General features: G+C 39.9%; 1 protein-coding gene across 3 annotated transcripts in view; it reads right to left on the bottom strand.

The window, feature by feature from the left end:
* The window catches only part of csmd2 (CUB and Sushi multiple domains 2), a 280,249-nt gene that overhangs the window by 35,885 nt on the left and 231,697 nt on the right, over positions 1-12,667 (bottom strand). For all 3 annotated transcript variants that reach the window (XM_023959868.2, XM_078955368.1, XM_023959867.2), the window contains exons 45-49: positions 11,104-11,249; positions 10,935-11,015; positions 10,312-10,425; positions 1,878-2,066; positions 685-831 (exon numbers count right to left, since the gene is read on the bottom strand). In XM_023959868.2, coding sequence (XP_023815636.1) covers positions 685-831; positions 1,878-2,066; positions 10,312-10,425; positions 10,935-11,015; positions 11,104-11,249 — 677 coding nt within the window. The remainder of the gene's footprint in view (positions 1-684; positions 832-1,877; positions 2,067-10,311; positions 10,426-10,934; positions 11,016-11,103; positions 11,250-12,667) is intronic.

Below are 12,667 nucleotides of genomic sequence, written 5' to 3'. Positions count from 1 at the left end.
GCCATCTGCTTGAATCTCCCCTTTAAATTGCAATAGGAGGTAATTCCATAATGACCGTAGCACCTTTGGGGTTCTCAGGGACCACTTCATCTGCCTGTTACTTAATATGCCATGGCAGAAATATTGATTCTTACAAAAAATATTTTAAAGATGAAAAAAATAAAAAATAATTGCTGGAGAGTGACAACAGTTTATTCAACTCAGGAGACAGAAGCCTCCACAGAGAGGAAAAAAGAGACGATTACTCAATCTGGCTGAGTGGTGTTGATACAGAACAGAGGGAGCCTTTTAAATATTTACACAGTCATAATTCACAGTCAGTTATGCAGGTGTCACATAACAACAGATCGTCCATGGGAACAGGACAAAACAGAGAAATAAGACGCGGAATAACAAATTGGAATTACTAATTCCCCGGTCTTGCTGCTCAGCAAGATGTGGTGCAGATGTCGGCTGCCCCCATTAAGATCTAAGAGAGATGGGTCACATTTCTGGCTGATTCACACGGTGTTGGCAGCCCAGATGTTCCGGTTGAAAAAATAAAAAGTTAATTGAACACATCACTGATGAGATCAAATTTACTACAAGGTCCCAAAATAACAAGAGAACATAATTTCCGTGAAGTTCATCAATCGCTGCCTCCATGCGCCACTGCAGTGAGTTAGACTCCAGCTCATCACTTACCTGAGTAGCGTAAGTGGAAGCCTTTGTGGCTGGTCGTGTGATCAAAGGACCAATGCAGGTAGACTTTATTACTTGAGCTGGTGATGCTCAGGGGACTGGAGTAGTTTCCACTGAGGGTGAGCAGGAGGGGGCTCTGTCTGGAAGGACCTGGAGGTTAGGTAAAAACAAAAAAGAATATACATGTATTTTTTTGGATTGTAAGTCACTGTTTTTTGCATAGTTTGGCCGTGAGTGCGACTTAATCAGATGTGACTTACATGTGATTTTTTTTCCTAATTACTAGGCCCATGTGTTTATTATTTTCCCACTAACAACCACTAGAGGGCGCTGTAGGTGTGTGTAGCAGTATTTGCTACAGACAGCTTCCCAGAAGAAGCATTGCTCAGTATAACGACAAGCTCAGCGGAATAGTTCTAAAGGAAGAAGAATTCTGCAAATTTAGAGATTTCAGTGATGTAAAGAGTTAAGTTGACTTGTAAGTGTGTTCTTCAGGCTTTGTTTATTATAATAATTATTCTAAATAGGCATCAATGCGTTACGATGGCGAAGTGTGCAGATGTTCAGCCTATTATCAATATCTATTCCATTATGATGATGATTTGCTTTCAAGATGACACATCCAAACTTGTTCCTGTTTTTTGTTAAATTATTTCTCCCAAAAGTGTGACTTCATTACAATTATTTCTTCTATATTATACTTTTTTTGGTATTTGAGCCCTATACCTCGGACTGATTTATAGTGCGGAAAATGTTTTTCTTGCTAGAGAGAGAAAAATAAGACTACTTCTCTTGAAACACGTTTTGTTTTTACTTTCTTAAGATTCTTATTTTTTTAAGGGTAGAGTGATGGTGTAAAGTGCTGTACTGTGTGTTTGCACACAATGTTGACTGCAGCGTCAAAGAAAGTTGCGGTAGGACCCAAAACTGGATCTGATTTTTGTTTTCATTACATAATACTGGACTTATTTTTCTACAAATGATTAAATTTTGAGATTTTAAACAAGAGAAAAAAGTGTAAAAATTTATGTCTGTCTGAGAAAAGTGTAGAAAATGTGTGTGTTACAGTAACAGATTCGGCCGATAGCATGTTCTTTTTAGAAGGTTAACGATGGCCCACTTGTAGTTTCAAAGCCCTAATACCAAACAAGCATGAGGACAATTGATTGCTGTCTTTAACAAATAAAGTCACTCACCATTGAAAATTTCGAGCTCATCAAACTGCCGGCTGGTCTGGAAGTGTTCAATCGTGAGTGTGATGTTGTATCCGGGTTCTACTTTCACCACCCAGGAGCAGGACTCGAAATGGGGAAAACCGTTGCCCGGTGACTGGCTCATGATGACCCCCGTGGAGGCTGTACGCACCTCGTTCATGGGACAAGTCACTGAGTACAGAGAAAAAACACAGAGACAGAAAAACCTTTTGATATTTTCTGAAACATCAGAACTATTCTACTTTCATGGTCTGATGCAGAGGACTCTATGAATGGAAACATTTGTATTTTAAAGTAAAACTGAAAAATGTGACCCCATTGCTTCAGTGTAATTGGTTCTCATAACTGGGATTCAGACGGGGCATTGTCATGAAATCCTCAGACGTGTCCTAGTGCTTAAAATCTATATATTTATACAATACAAGGGGCTCCAACTAGTTACGTTTTTGTTACTATGATGTGAAGCCAACCTCCTAATCTGCCAAAGCTGTCATCTTGCACAGTGGGGTCCCCCAAACAAGTCGAAACATGAAAGGACGCAGTATTGCTGTTGCAGCAGTATTGTTTTCTGTTCTTTTGGCTGAATTCCTCCAAGAGCAGAGCAGGTAGATAGCATAAGGATCCATTCCTTATGAAAACCCAGTTATACTTTAATGGCGAGTAATTATTTTAACGTGTGATTTCCTTTGTCATATTCTCAGTACTCCGCACAGAATACTTTATTTAACTAAAGCTTGAGGCCTTTTTTAAGGTAAATACTCGAAAACAAACAATTTTAAAACCACAAAGACCCAGTGCAATTAAAATGGTGTTTTTAACATGTTCTTGGACTTATAAGAATAAAAGAAGCTCAAAATTCATTCATTCATTCATTCATTCATTCATTCATTCATTCATTCATTCATTCATTCATTCATTCATTCATTCATTCATTCATTCATTCATTCATTCATTTTCTATTCTGTTTTGTTTTTCCCTTTTAGGGTCACTGTGCTGCCGGAGCCTATCCCGGCCACTTGTGGGCGAAGGCAGGGGACAACCTGGACAGGTCGCCAGTCTGTCGCAGCTCAAAATTGTTTTCCTCTTTAACCAGTGTGGAAAAAAATGCAGTTTAAAAAAGAGCAAATTTGCGACGTAGAAAATTTGCTGGGCGGGCCACAAGCTCCATTCTTATGTCCATTTTAAGTACAAAATGTGTGGCCATAGAACATAATTCAAAGGTTAAACCAGTTCAACTTTGACCAAATAGGGACTTGGATTTGGTAGTGAAGTATGTATGGGTGGCATCCTCTTTAAAACACAGAAGTATCAAACAATCGATAATTGATCATGAAGGAGAAATTAATAATGGTGGTCTGTGCCCGGCTGTAATTTTTTTACACCAAGTCTTTTATTTACCAAGTCTGTAGCAAGATTCATAAGATTTGCACCGCTTCTACAGTTTCTTCCAACAGTACATATATGCTCTATTGGGTACCAAAAGTCCAGTGTGTACACCTTATGCTAAAAGTGTGTTTAAGAATGTCCGATGCTCCATGCCGTCAGTTCTGACCACTACTACTATTTCTAATGAACTCCTGCCACTCTCTAGAAATGCTGTTCTAGAAAACGACGGGGTTTTTTTGTACTAAAAATGACAATGATAATATAAACACCTCTGTGAACACTTTTACAATCGATCAAAAGATGATGGGAGTGGGACTTTAACGACTGGAGTGGGAACTTAAAGGAAAAGTTTGCATTTGAGCTCTTCGAATTTGCCACATTTCGGCTTAATATGCAAAATTGTAAAAGAATTACGTTACATTGTTTAGTTTCTTTTTATCTTTACAGCACTTTGTCATGACTAAAACTCCCAATAGACCCTATGCAGTTCGGTAAAGTTTTGGATCTTTTGATAAACAGCATGAAATGCATCCTCTCATTTTGGCTCCTATGTGTTGCAGAAAAAAAAAAACTATAGCAAACGTCTGTTGAGTTAGAAGTTCACCAGCTTATCTGTGGGTGTTGTTCTAAAATAAATGTATATCTTTGATGATCTTCATTACCCAGAATACTGGTCTCCTCTGCTTTTTGTACTCCCAAGCAAGATTTATTACAATTCTTCAGTTATTTGGGGAGATCCATCTCTAGGATAAACTCTTTTTCTTGTTGTTGAGCTTTGATTTTTTTTTTTAAAGGAAAACCTCAATTTCAATTTCACTGTAGTGAAAGTGTGTTTTTTTTTAACCTTCAAAAACTATAACTCTTCAAAATGTTATGCTATTAGAGTAATTCCAATGGATTCCAATGGAAAAAAGCAGCTTTGCGGCAGTATGCTGCTGAAAATGATGATCAAAGCAAGAAGAAAAAAAGAAAATTGTATAATTTGTGAGAAAAATAGAAACCATGAAAAAAAATGAGATGGGAACAAATCTGTGAAAAAGTCAAAGATCACTGCAACATCCGAAAGACAGCAATAAATGGTAGAAAGTTGATGATGTCATAATAGACAATTGATCTAAAATCTTCTATGTTTTTGTTAAGTCAGCTTGTATCTGTTTTATTTTTTTTGTTTTATGTCCCTCCTGCATTGTAGCAAATTAGCCTTTTATTAATTGGATTCTTGGGGAGGCTCTATTAAAAAAAAGTCGACTTCTTCGAAACATCTGCACCACTCGGTTACAGGGGGGATTAATCCCAGAGGCTTGTGTTTCCAGAAATGCAATGGTCCTCTCTGATCCCAAACATCATGACAGAGTTCATGAAATAATTTACTCCCTCCATCACCTCCAGGATGCAAGCCAGACGATTGAAATTCACCAATTATAGTGAAACCCACTGCACCTGGCAGCAGCACATAAAACCGGAGTCCAGTTCATTAAACAGCAACCTTTCAGGTTGCTGCAGCTCTTTTTTTCTTTTTTTAAATACAGTCAGTTTCTTGTCGATAAGGTCTTTACTTTTAGGCAAGAAATTTATTGAAATAATCTGAGTTTTGTATTACTCGGGGGTTAAACAAAAGGGCAAACAGAAAATGCCGGATGACCTTAAAAAAAATATACATACGGAGATGGGAAACCATGACTTGGAGGCAAACAGTCACATATTTACACCCTCAGAGAATGGTTGAAATGTGGCATTGCTGCATGATGGTACATATTTTAGATACTGAATTTGTGTTCATTTTAAATATTACCGCTATTTCATTCAGAAAGGCAAAGATGTAATAACCTGACTGAACATAATGACTGAAAACATCTTTAGTTTGGATCTAGAACGGAAAAATGTATGAAAGTCAAAAATGACAGGATGCAATCCATGTAATCCAGTGTAAAACTAAAAGGACAGAGCTGGTTTAAAAAACCTAAAAAAACATAATCTATGCAACAATAAAGAGATAGACAAAGAGAGAATAGGATGAAGAACTAGCTAGAAAACAAATGTGATGGGTGGATTGAGAGAACGTTTCTTTAGGGGGATTAACAGGGATTTTGGATCATGGGATTTCTTTGTGTTTTATTTAAAAGACTGAAGCAGAAGGGAGTGTGTGTGACGATGCTTAACTCCCCGTGGTCTCGGCAGACAGCAAATGTAGTTAAAGGGTCAGTGGATTCAATACAAACCTGTATAATCGAATAGAAGGCAAATCAAATATTAGACAGAGCAAGTGGCTGTTTCAGTGGCGGAGAGCAGAGCCAGAACCCGGCTGAACGACAGCCAAATGTTTGGTAGATCTAACAGCACACACACACACAGAGGAAAGAAAAAATAATAAATATGAGTCTGCTCTTAGATTTTTTTATTGCAAAGGCATCTGAGTCTCTGTCTGGATGTTTTGTTTAGCAAAGAAATATAAAAAAAAAAAAAATGAGATATATAAAAAAAAAAAAAATGGGGTTTTGATGTTTGTAACACGCTCTTGTGGCATTTTTCTGATAATGGAGGACATTTTTCCATTTCTGAGTATTTTTTTAATTTAAATGACTCAGGAGCAGATGGAAAAAATGCTGTTTAAAAAAAGTTTGATGTTGTGATGTAGAAGCCCCAATCAGCTGGTTACAAGCTCCCTGCTTTTTGTTGTCCTCGTCTGAGCTGGATTCTGGATCTAAACTGTACGGCTCGCCCTTTCTGATGCACCACTAATGTTCGGTTGTTAGGGGCTGTAAGATAGCAGGAGAAATGGGTAACCAATACTTCTGAGAACTGGACCGAGTGACTGTGAGAAAATAGTTTACTTCTAGCTCCAAACCAATGAAGTCAATTCAGTTCCTGTTTTTTGCAATACAGACGCTGAAACGTGGAAGCCAGATGACGTCAACAAGGAGTGATTGGTCCGAGTCAATCTGAATCAATATTTCTATGGCAACCATTCTCACCGAATGGTCGTTATAAAAGCAAAGGTCGTTCTGGGGGCCAGCGGGCACCACCTACTTTTATTGAGACATCTGATTGGTCAGTTTATAACTTAACTCTGAATAAAGGAAAAAAAAGGAAAAAAAAAGAATGATTGACTAGGTGTTGGACTGCCGTGCAGGAAACATGGGTTCGATTCCCAGGGCGTGCAATGAGCCAAAATCCAGTGTGATGATGCCTATCTGAGTCTCACTGTGCCTTAAAAAATACAGGGTTGTGTCATAAAGGAAATTTTCTATCAAACCACCTGTGAAAGGTGATTTTCAGTGGCGACTCCTGAGAGGATACGCTGAAAGGTGAATAACAACAGAATGACTGTGACTAGTAATAGCTGTTTATTTCTCACTTCCTGTTTGGTATGCTTTAGTTTAGTTCTATTATGGGCGGCCGTGATGCACCGGTAGGGCGGTCATCATAAGATTGCTGGTTCGATTCTCGCCTTTTCTGCCCATGTGTCGAAGTGTCCTTGGGGAAGACACTGAACCCCCACCTTTCCTCTGGTGGAAGGTGGGGGCCAGTGTTCAACAGGGGAGCCGCCACCAGTGTATGAATGTGTGTCTGCATGGGTTTGTGACTCTTCGATGAAGGTAGAAAAGCGCTATATACCATTTACAGTCAATGGTGTAAGAGTTCTTAGCAATGGGGAGGGGAAGCAGCTTCAACATTCCCCGCCCACAAATCAGGGGTGATTTTCACAACTCCTGCCACTTTGCAGAAACTATGTCCTAGAAAACAATTTCTCTAGAAAAACAAGTTTTTTGTTTTGTTTTTCTTTTTTCTTTTGGCTAAAATAATCAGCATAATCATAGTTAAAAGATCACTGGGAACACTTATCCAATAAATCAAAAGATTTTATAGACTGTCACCCAGCTCTGCCATTGTGGTTATGAATGTGCAAAAAAGGTGTCAAATAATAAAAAATGGGAAGCAAAAGAGGACAAATGGGAACAAATACTACATGGAAGGAAACTGATGAATCAGTGGCAGAAAGGGAGGGAATGGAGAGAATGAGGAGGGAATATCGGAATGAGCTGCACTGCAGGAGCGGCTATGGTAACAGTCCCCCCCCCCCCACCATCTTTGAGACAATGATGATGATGGAATGACAACATTCTGCACTGTGTAGTCCTGGCACAAGTGAGACAAGTGTGGAGGCTTATTCAGAAAATACACAGGAGAGTGGGGGGTGAGATTGAGTGTGTTTATAAAAGGTTGAAGGGGGTAGCGGCCCCTAGATGGGCAGGAGGGGTTGTGCCTGTCAGCTCCGAGTGGTGATTTGATAGGTGCAGCTGCAGCCGCCATGTCCCCAGCATTCCAATGATCTGCGCGTTTTGCCTTTTCGCTGCCCTCCAACTACACTTGGCCTCCTTCTTCTCCCTTTGCTTCTAATCTCTCCGACTTCCAACTATTTCACCCATTTAGTAAACTTGATCACCTTTACAGGGCTTACTTTCCCAGAAGTTAACTTTAATTGCTCTTACTCGGTTCTTCTCTCAGCACGAAAAACCCTCCAATGAGTCTCTTCCTTATCCTAACCTGAGGATTATCTGTTGAAATCTATCTCATCCTTACCTGTCGCATGGAGTAAGCACAAGGGAAAATGAGGGCTGTATATTTTTTTGTAACTGTTTACCTTTAAATATAAAAAAAAGTAAATCAACAACAGATATAAACAGATATTTTGCATGAATCTCATTAAACTTTCAGTCAGACGACTGTTAATTTATTCTGTTTAGCAACAAATCCTGCTCCTTTTTTGGATTCGTGATTATTTTTCCAGAAGATAACAAATGAAACATGACAGGGTTTACTGTAAAGGTCTGGCTTCTCCTTCAGAAGTTATGTATGTAGAGATTTCTCTTTTTTTTTCTTTCATGCCCACATTCAATTAGGGATTATGGTGGTCTACCCGGCACGCCGACCTTTCACCGAGAACAAATGTAGATTAAGAAACTAAAATGTTTAAGGAATGGGAAAAAAGCAAATCAGGAAGTCCACACATTAGCAGGGAGAACATAAAAAAACCCAGAAAGCCTTTTATTCACAACCTCCCTGCTGTGAGGAAATGGCGCTAACCATTGAATCACTGTGCAGGCCTGCAAAGTTCCCAGATAAAAGCTTGGATTTATAATATCTATGTTGTCTGTGGTGCAATTAAATCATTTAAAAAAAATATATATATATATATATATATATATATATATATATATATATATATATATATATATATATATATATATATATATATACATACATTGGATTTTTTTAAAGGATCTATTTCATGCTAAATAAGCTTCTTGATCTTTACAGTTTATTATAATGTTCATTCCTTACAACAAAAAACAACCCTTGAGTGGTATTTTGATCCGTTCAGGCATTTCTGAGTATTCCTCTAAAATATTGCTCTCAAAGCACCAGCCCCTCCCAATCCATGATAACGAGCGGTTTCACACATTGTGACGTAGACCAGTGAAGAACAGCCCCTTCCAGGAAGAGCCTGCATTACCAGCACCGCACCAGGTTAACACAAACGTGATCGGTGTACTCCTTTTATAAGGTTCCACAATATGCACATCCATCTTTGCAAAAGTGTGGATGTTGTTTGTTTTCGTGGGCAAAACACAGACAGGCTGCCGAGGCAGACTATAGGTTGACGTCATGAAATAGGCGGCACCCACATTGAGAGTAAGGCCTCGTGTTTCAACGTGCCCGCGCCTTGAAACCCGGTGCGCCTTTTGTGTGTGTCAAATAACAAAAAATCACCCATAACTGAGACTGCGCCCTGTAACCCAGTGCAGCCTACTGTTGTCAAAATACGGTACTAGGTGATGCTAGTTGTCTTTAAAGTTTGTGGGGAGCACCTGCATACCACCTACAATTTTCCCTTTCTTTTCACCTGTAGTCAGCCCGTATCCACCATAAGAGTGGTTGGGACTAAAGCTCCAGTGGGTGTTTGTGCAGTTATGACTACCTATTAGCTGGAAGTGGCCAGTAGTTTGCTGTAATGGGCCTTTACTGTTTTGTGTTTCTGAACATAGCTTCCTGTTTTGTCCCACATTTGTTTCCCTAGTGTTGCGCTTGCCTCCACGTCTCTGATTTATTTCATTTTTTTTTTTTTTTTTTTAATCTGCATTCTTGCTTGGCAGCCCTTTCACCTCTTGCTGTGAACATTTGCATAGTTTTTCTATTTTAAACTCTGAACTGTTTACATTTATTGACTATGCTTGGGCAAACATGCATCCCACAAGCAGGATGAAAGCAAAAAAAAAAAAAAGAATGCAAGAGAATTAAAGATGTATGGGAACGAGAAGGACCTTTGTGTGCACCCGTCTTTCACCCGTAGGTAATGTGCTCCAAACAGAAAGAGGTATTAAGATAAGGCTGCATGCGGGGAGGACTTTATTCCTCTGGGAGGGTACGTCTCAGTACGAAGAAAGCACCACAGGGAAAGCCCTCAACCTCAAGGGAGCCAACTATCATCTGCAGAGATTAGAAATGGTACCAAGCTGCTTTGCAATTGTTGCCCCATTACTACAGGCAGAAAAGCCCCCCCCCATGGGAGATGTAAATAAGAAAAAGCACAACCTTGTGATTGAGTGTATATTTGGAGCACAATGACAATGCCTGGCAGAAAAAAAAACTAAGCTCACAAGACCATCTTGATGAGATAAACTCACTGTTTACGAGTTTTGTTAAAAACTTTGAACATCCAGGTTTCCTTTGCTGACCAAAATCTCCAGATCTTGAATGAATGAAGCATGGAATAATCAGGCGTAACAGCCTACCAGGCTGTTACGCCCCCAGGATACATATATCCATCTGAGGGTTTGTGCAAAGGATTTAACATGTATTCTCCAATTATGTCTGTGCAGAAAAAGAATTAAGGTAAAGATCCACAAATGAAATTGGGATTTGATTAAAATAAGAGGCTTCCACTCTAGACCTGAGCCTTGGAAGTGAAGACACACGAAGGCAGGCGTTGATCCTGCAGGACATGTTCACGCCGCACGGAATCACTTACCGTCACAAGACGGCGGAGGCCCCTCGAATTCCAAGTGTGTTCCTAAGCGGCAGGTCAAAATGCTGTTCCCACTTAACTGGTAGCCGGGAAGACATCTGTAGCGGACGATATCCCCTGAATACCCAACGAGAGGAGAGGAAAAAGCTGTCAGAGGAGGAGAATCGCAACAAACATCACAAGGATTGATGCAATTTTATTTGGAACACCACATATCCGACACAGAAGCAACAATGAGGCACTAGACAAAAGAGAAAATAAAAGCATGACTGCATCTGTCTCACTAATAAGTAAATAAAAGGGATTCATCTCCACCTGAAGGAGCACAGACACTGAATTTAGCTATCGTCATGAATCCGTTGATTTCACAAATTGTGCATTATTCTGTAATAAAAGCATTTTTATGGTAAAGCAGGTCATGCTAAGTCTTTATTTAGTACAAAACACCTCTACTTTGAAGTCAGTGAACAAAAGCTGTGTAAGTGTCAAAGCCAGGACAATACTGCTTTAGAGCGCAGCACTTTTCACGCATCACAATGAAACTGACAGCCAGTAAAAAAAAATAATCAAGTTTTAACAATTGGTCTGTGTGTGCGGGTGTCATTTTGTGGCTGCATTATACCTACCAATTTTAAACTCTTTGCTTGCCATCAGGATCTCCGCATTGGGAATGATGGGTGGGGGCAGGCAGTACTGCAGTCTGTAAGCTTCATTCAAAGCATCGAAAACATAAAGAAGCAAAACTTTGAGGATGTGGAATCCGTCAAAGAAAGTCTGTTAGGGTAATTTAAATACCTTGGTAACCAATACGGAACAATCCGCCCTTTTCTGTGTTACTACGGAAACGAATGAGCACCTGGTTGGATGTGCTACTGGGAGAGTCATTGGGTTCTCCATCAGTGAAAATACCCAGTTTCCTGGCTGTCTCCTGTGGACCGTCCCTAAGGAGGGGAAAGCATATTTTAGAAGAGACAATTACCTCAGCTTGAATTTGATTACATTTGTTTGTTCTTTAAATCTAACCGTCCCTGTGGCAAACAATTCACTTTCCCTGCAATTCAGTTCAAGCCTCAATTTTTGGGTTTTGTTTCAGTTCCATATTTGATTTGTGTAATACAAACAACAACAAAAAACTACAAATTCTGAAAAATCTGTATTTTTAATTTGCTAATAAGAAAGTAACAATGGAAAAAAAAACTTTCAGTTGGCTCATACTAAGCCTGGTGTAATGTAATAAAATAATAAGTCCTTCTGAAATCGTTTTAAGCTTTCGGTGTAACACACGTTCCTAGCAAACGACACATTTTGACCAGGATAGCAAAATCAAGCCGCCATCACGTTAAACATAGGGCAGTTACCCTGGTCTGCTCTGGATGATTATGTCACAATCAGGTGGAAATTACAAATAAACACAATGACGGGTCTGGATTGGCCCGGCCCCTCCAACAGCAGGGAGGGTCTCTGGAAGCTGTGCCCCTGCCTTGGCAGTCCCCTTGTGTGAGCATGGCTGATTAAACCAGTCCTCAGATTCCTGCCACAACCATTCAGCTTAAAAACCATCTGTCTTTGGCTGTCATACTGTGCATGAGAGATTACAAGCAGCTCTGGAAACGGCTGGCGAGTGACGACTGCCTGACAGCATTCCAGCCAAGCCGACATTACGAGGACCATTTCCTTGGCTCGGTGGTTCAGAGGACAGATACACTGCAGAGCCGACTGGAGAGTGAAGAGCATGATATTTCTCATCAAGGCTCTGCAGGACATTTTTGGAAAAGTTCAAAGTAGCTGACGTTTCCAGTGAAGAAACACAAAATGCAAAATGTGTTGCTTTGGCTCACTTTTCCGAGGTTGATTCCTGTTAGGAGCATAAAAAGCAGGAGTCAGCCTATGATGTGGCCTATTGTGGTCATGAAGCTGCCAAGATGGCTGGCAGAAAAAGCCCTGGTCTCTGAGCTGGGATTTTAGGAGACTGTCTCGGTAAAGGGGATCAACTGGGACTGGCAGCCATTATGCATTCAGAACCTTGTCTCTAGTGGTACATATGGCAGGTTCACTGACACATCATAGAATAGAAGGAAACGTCACCCCCAGAGCCTCAGTCAGTCATAGAGTTACAGCATCAACTAACAAAACATCCGGACATATCCTACCAGGCTTTTTTTATTTCTCTTTGACAGAGCCCCACTTAAGCAGAATGAGGTACTGTGGTAATAAAACCCAAAATGTGATGTCCATGCATGTGGATGCCCAGTCTAAAGTGATTAAAAAAATAATTCTATAGTTTCTTAAAAATAATGATGATAAATGGTTCCATTGAGATGAGCTAGTCATAAATACTCATGGCATTTATGTTACAGTG

Source organism: Oryzias latipes, chromosome 11 (assembly GCF_053564925.1).
Source record: "Oryzias latipes strain Hd-rR chromosome 11, Olatipes_Hd-rR_3.1".
NCBI classification, from domain to species: domain Eukaryota; kingdom Metazoa; phylum Chordata; class Actinopteri; order Beloniformes; family Adrianichthyidae; genus Oryzias; species Oryzias latipes.
The sequence above is the reverse complement of the archived record's forward strand: the minus strand, read 5'-3'. Positions and strand labels throughout refer to the sequence as shown.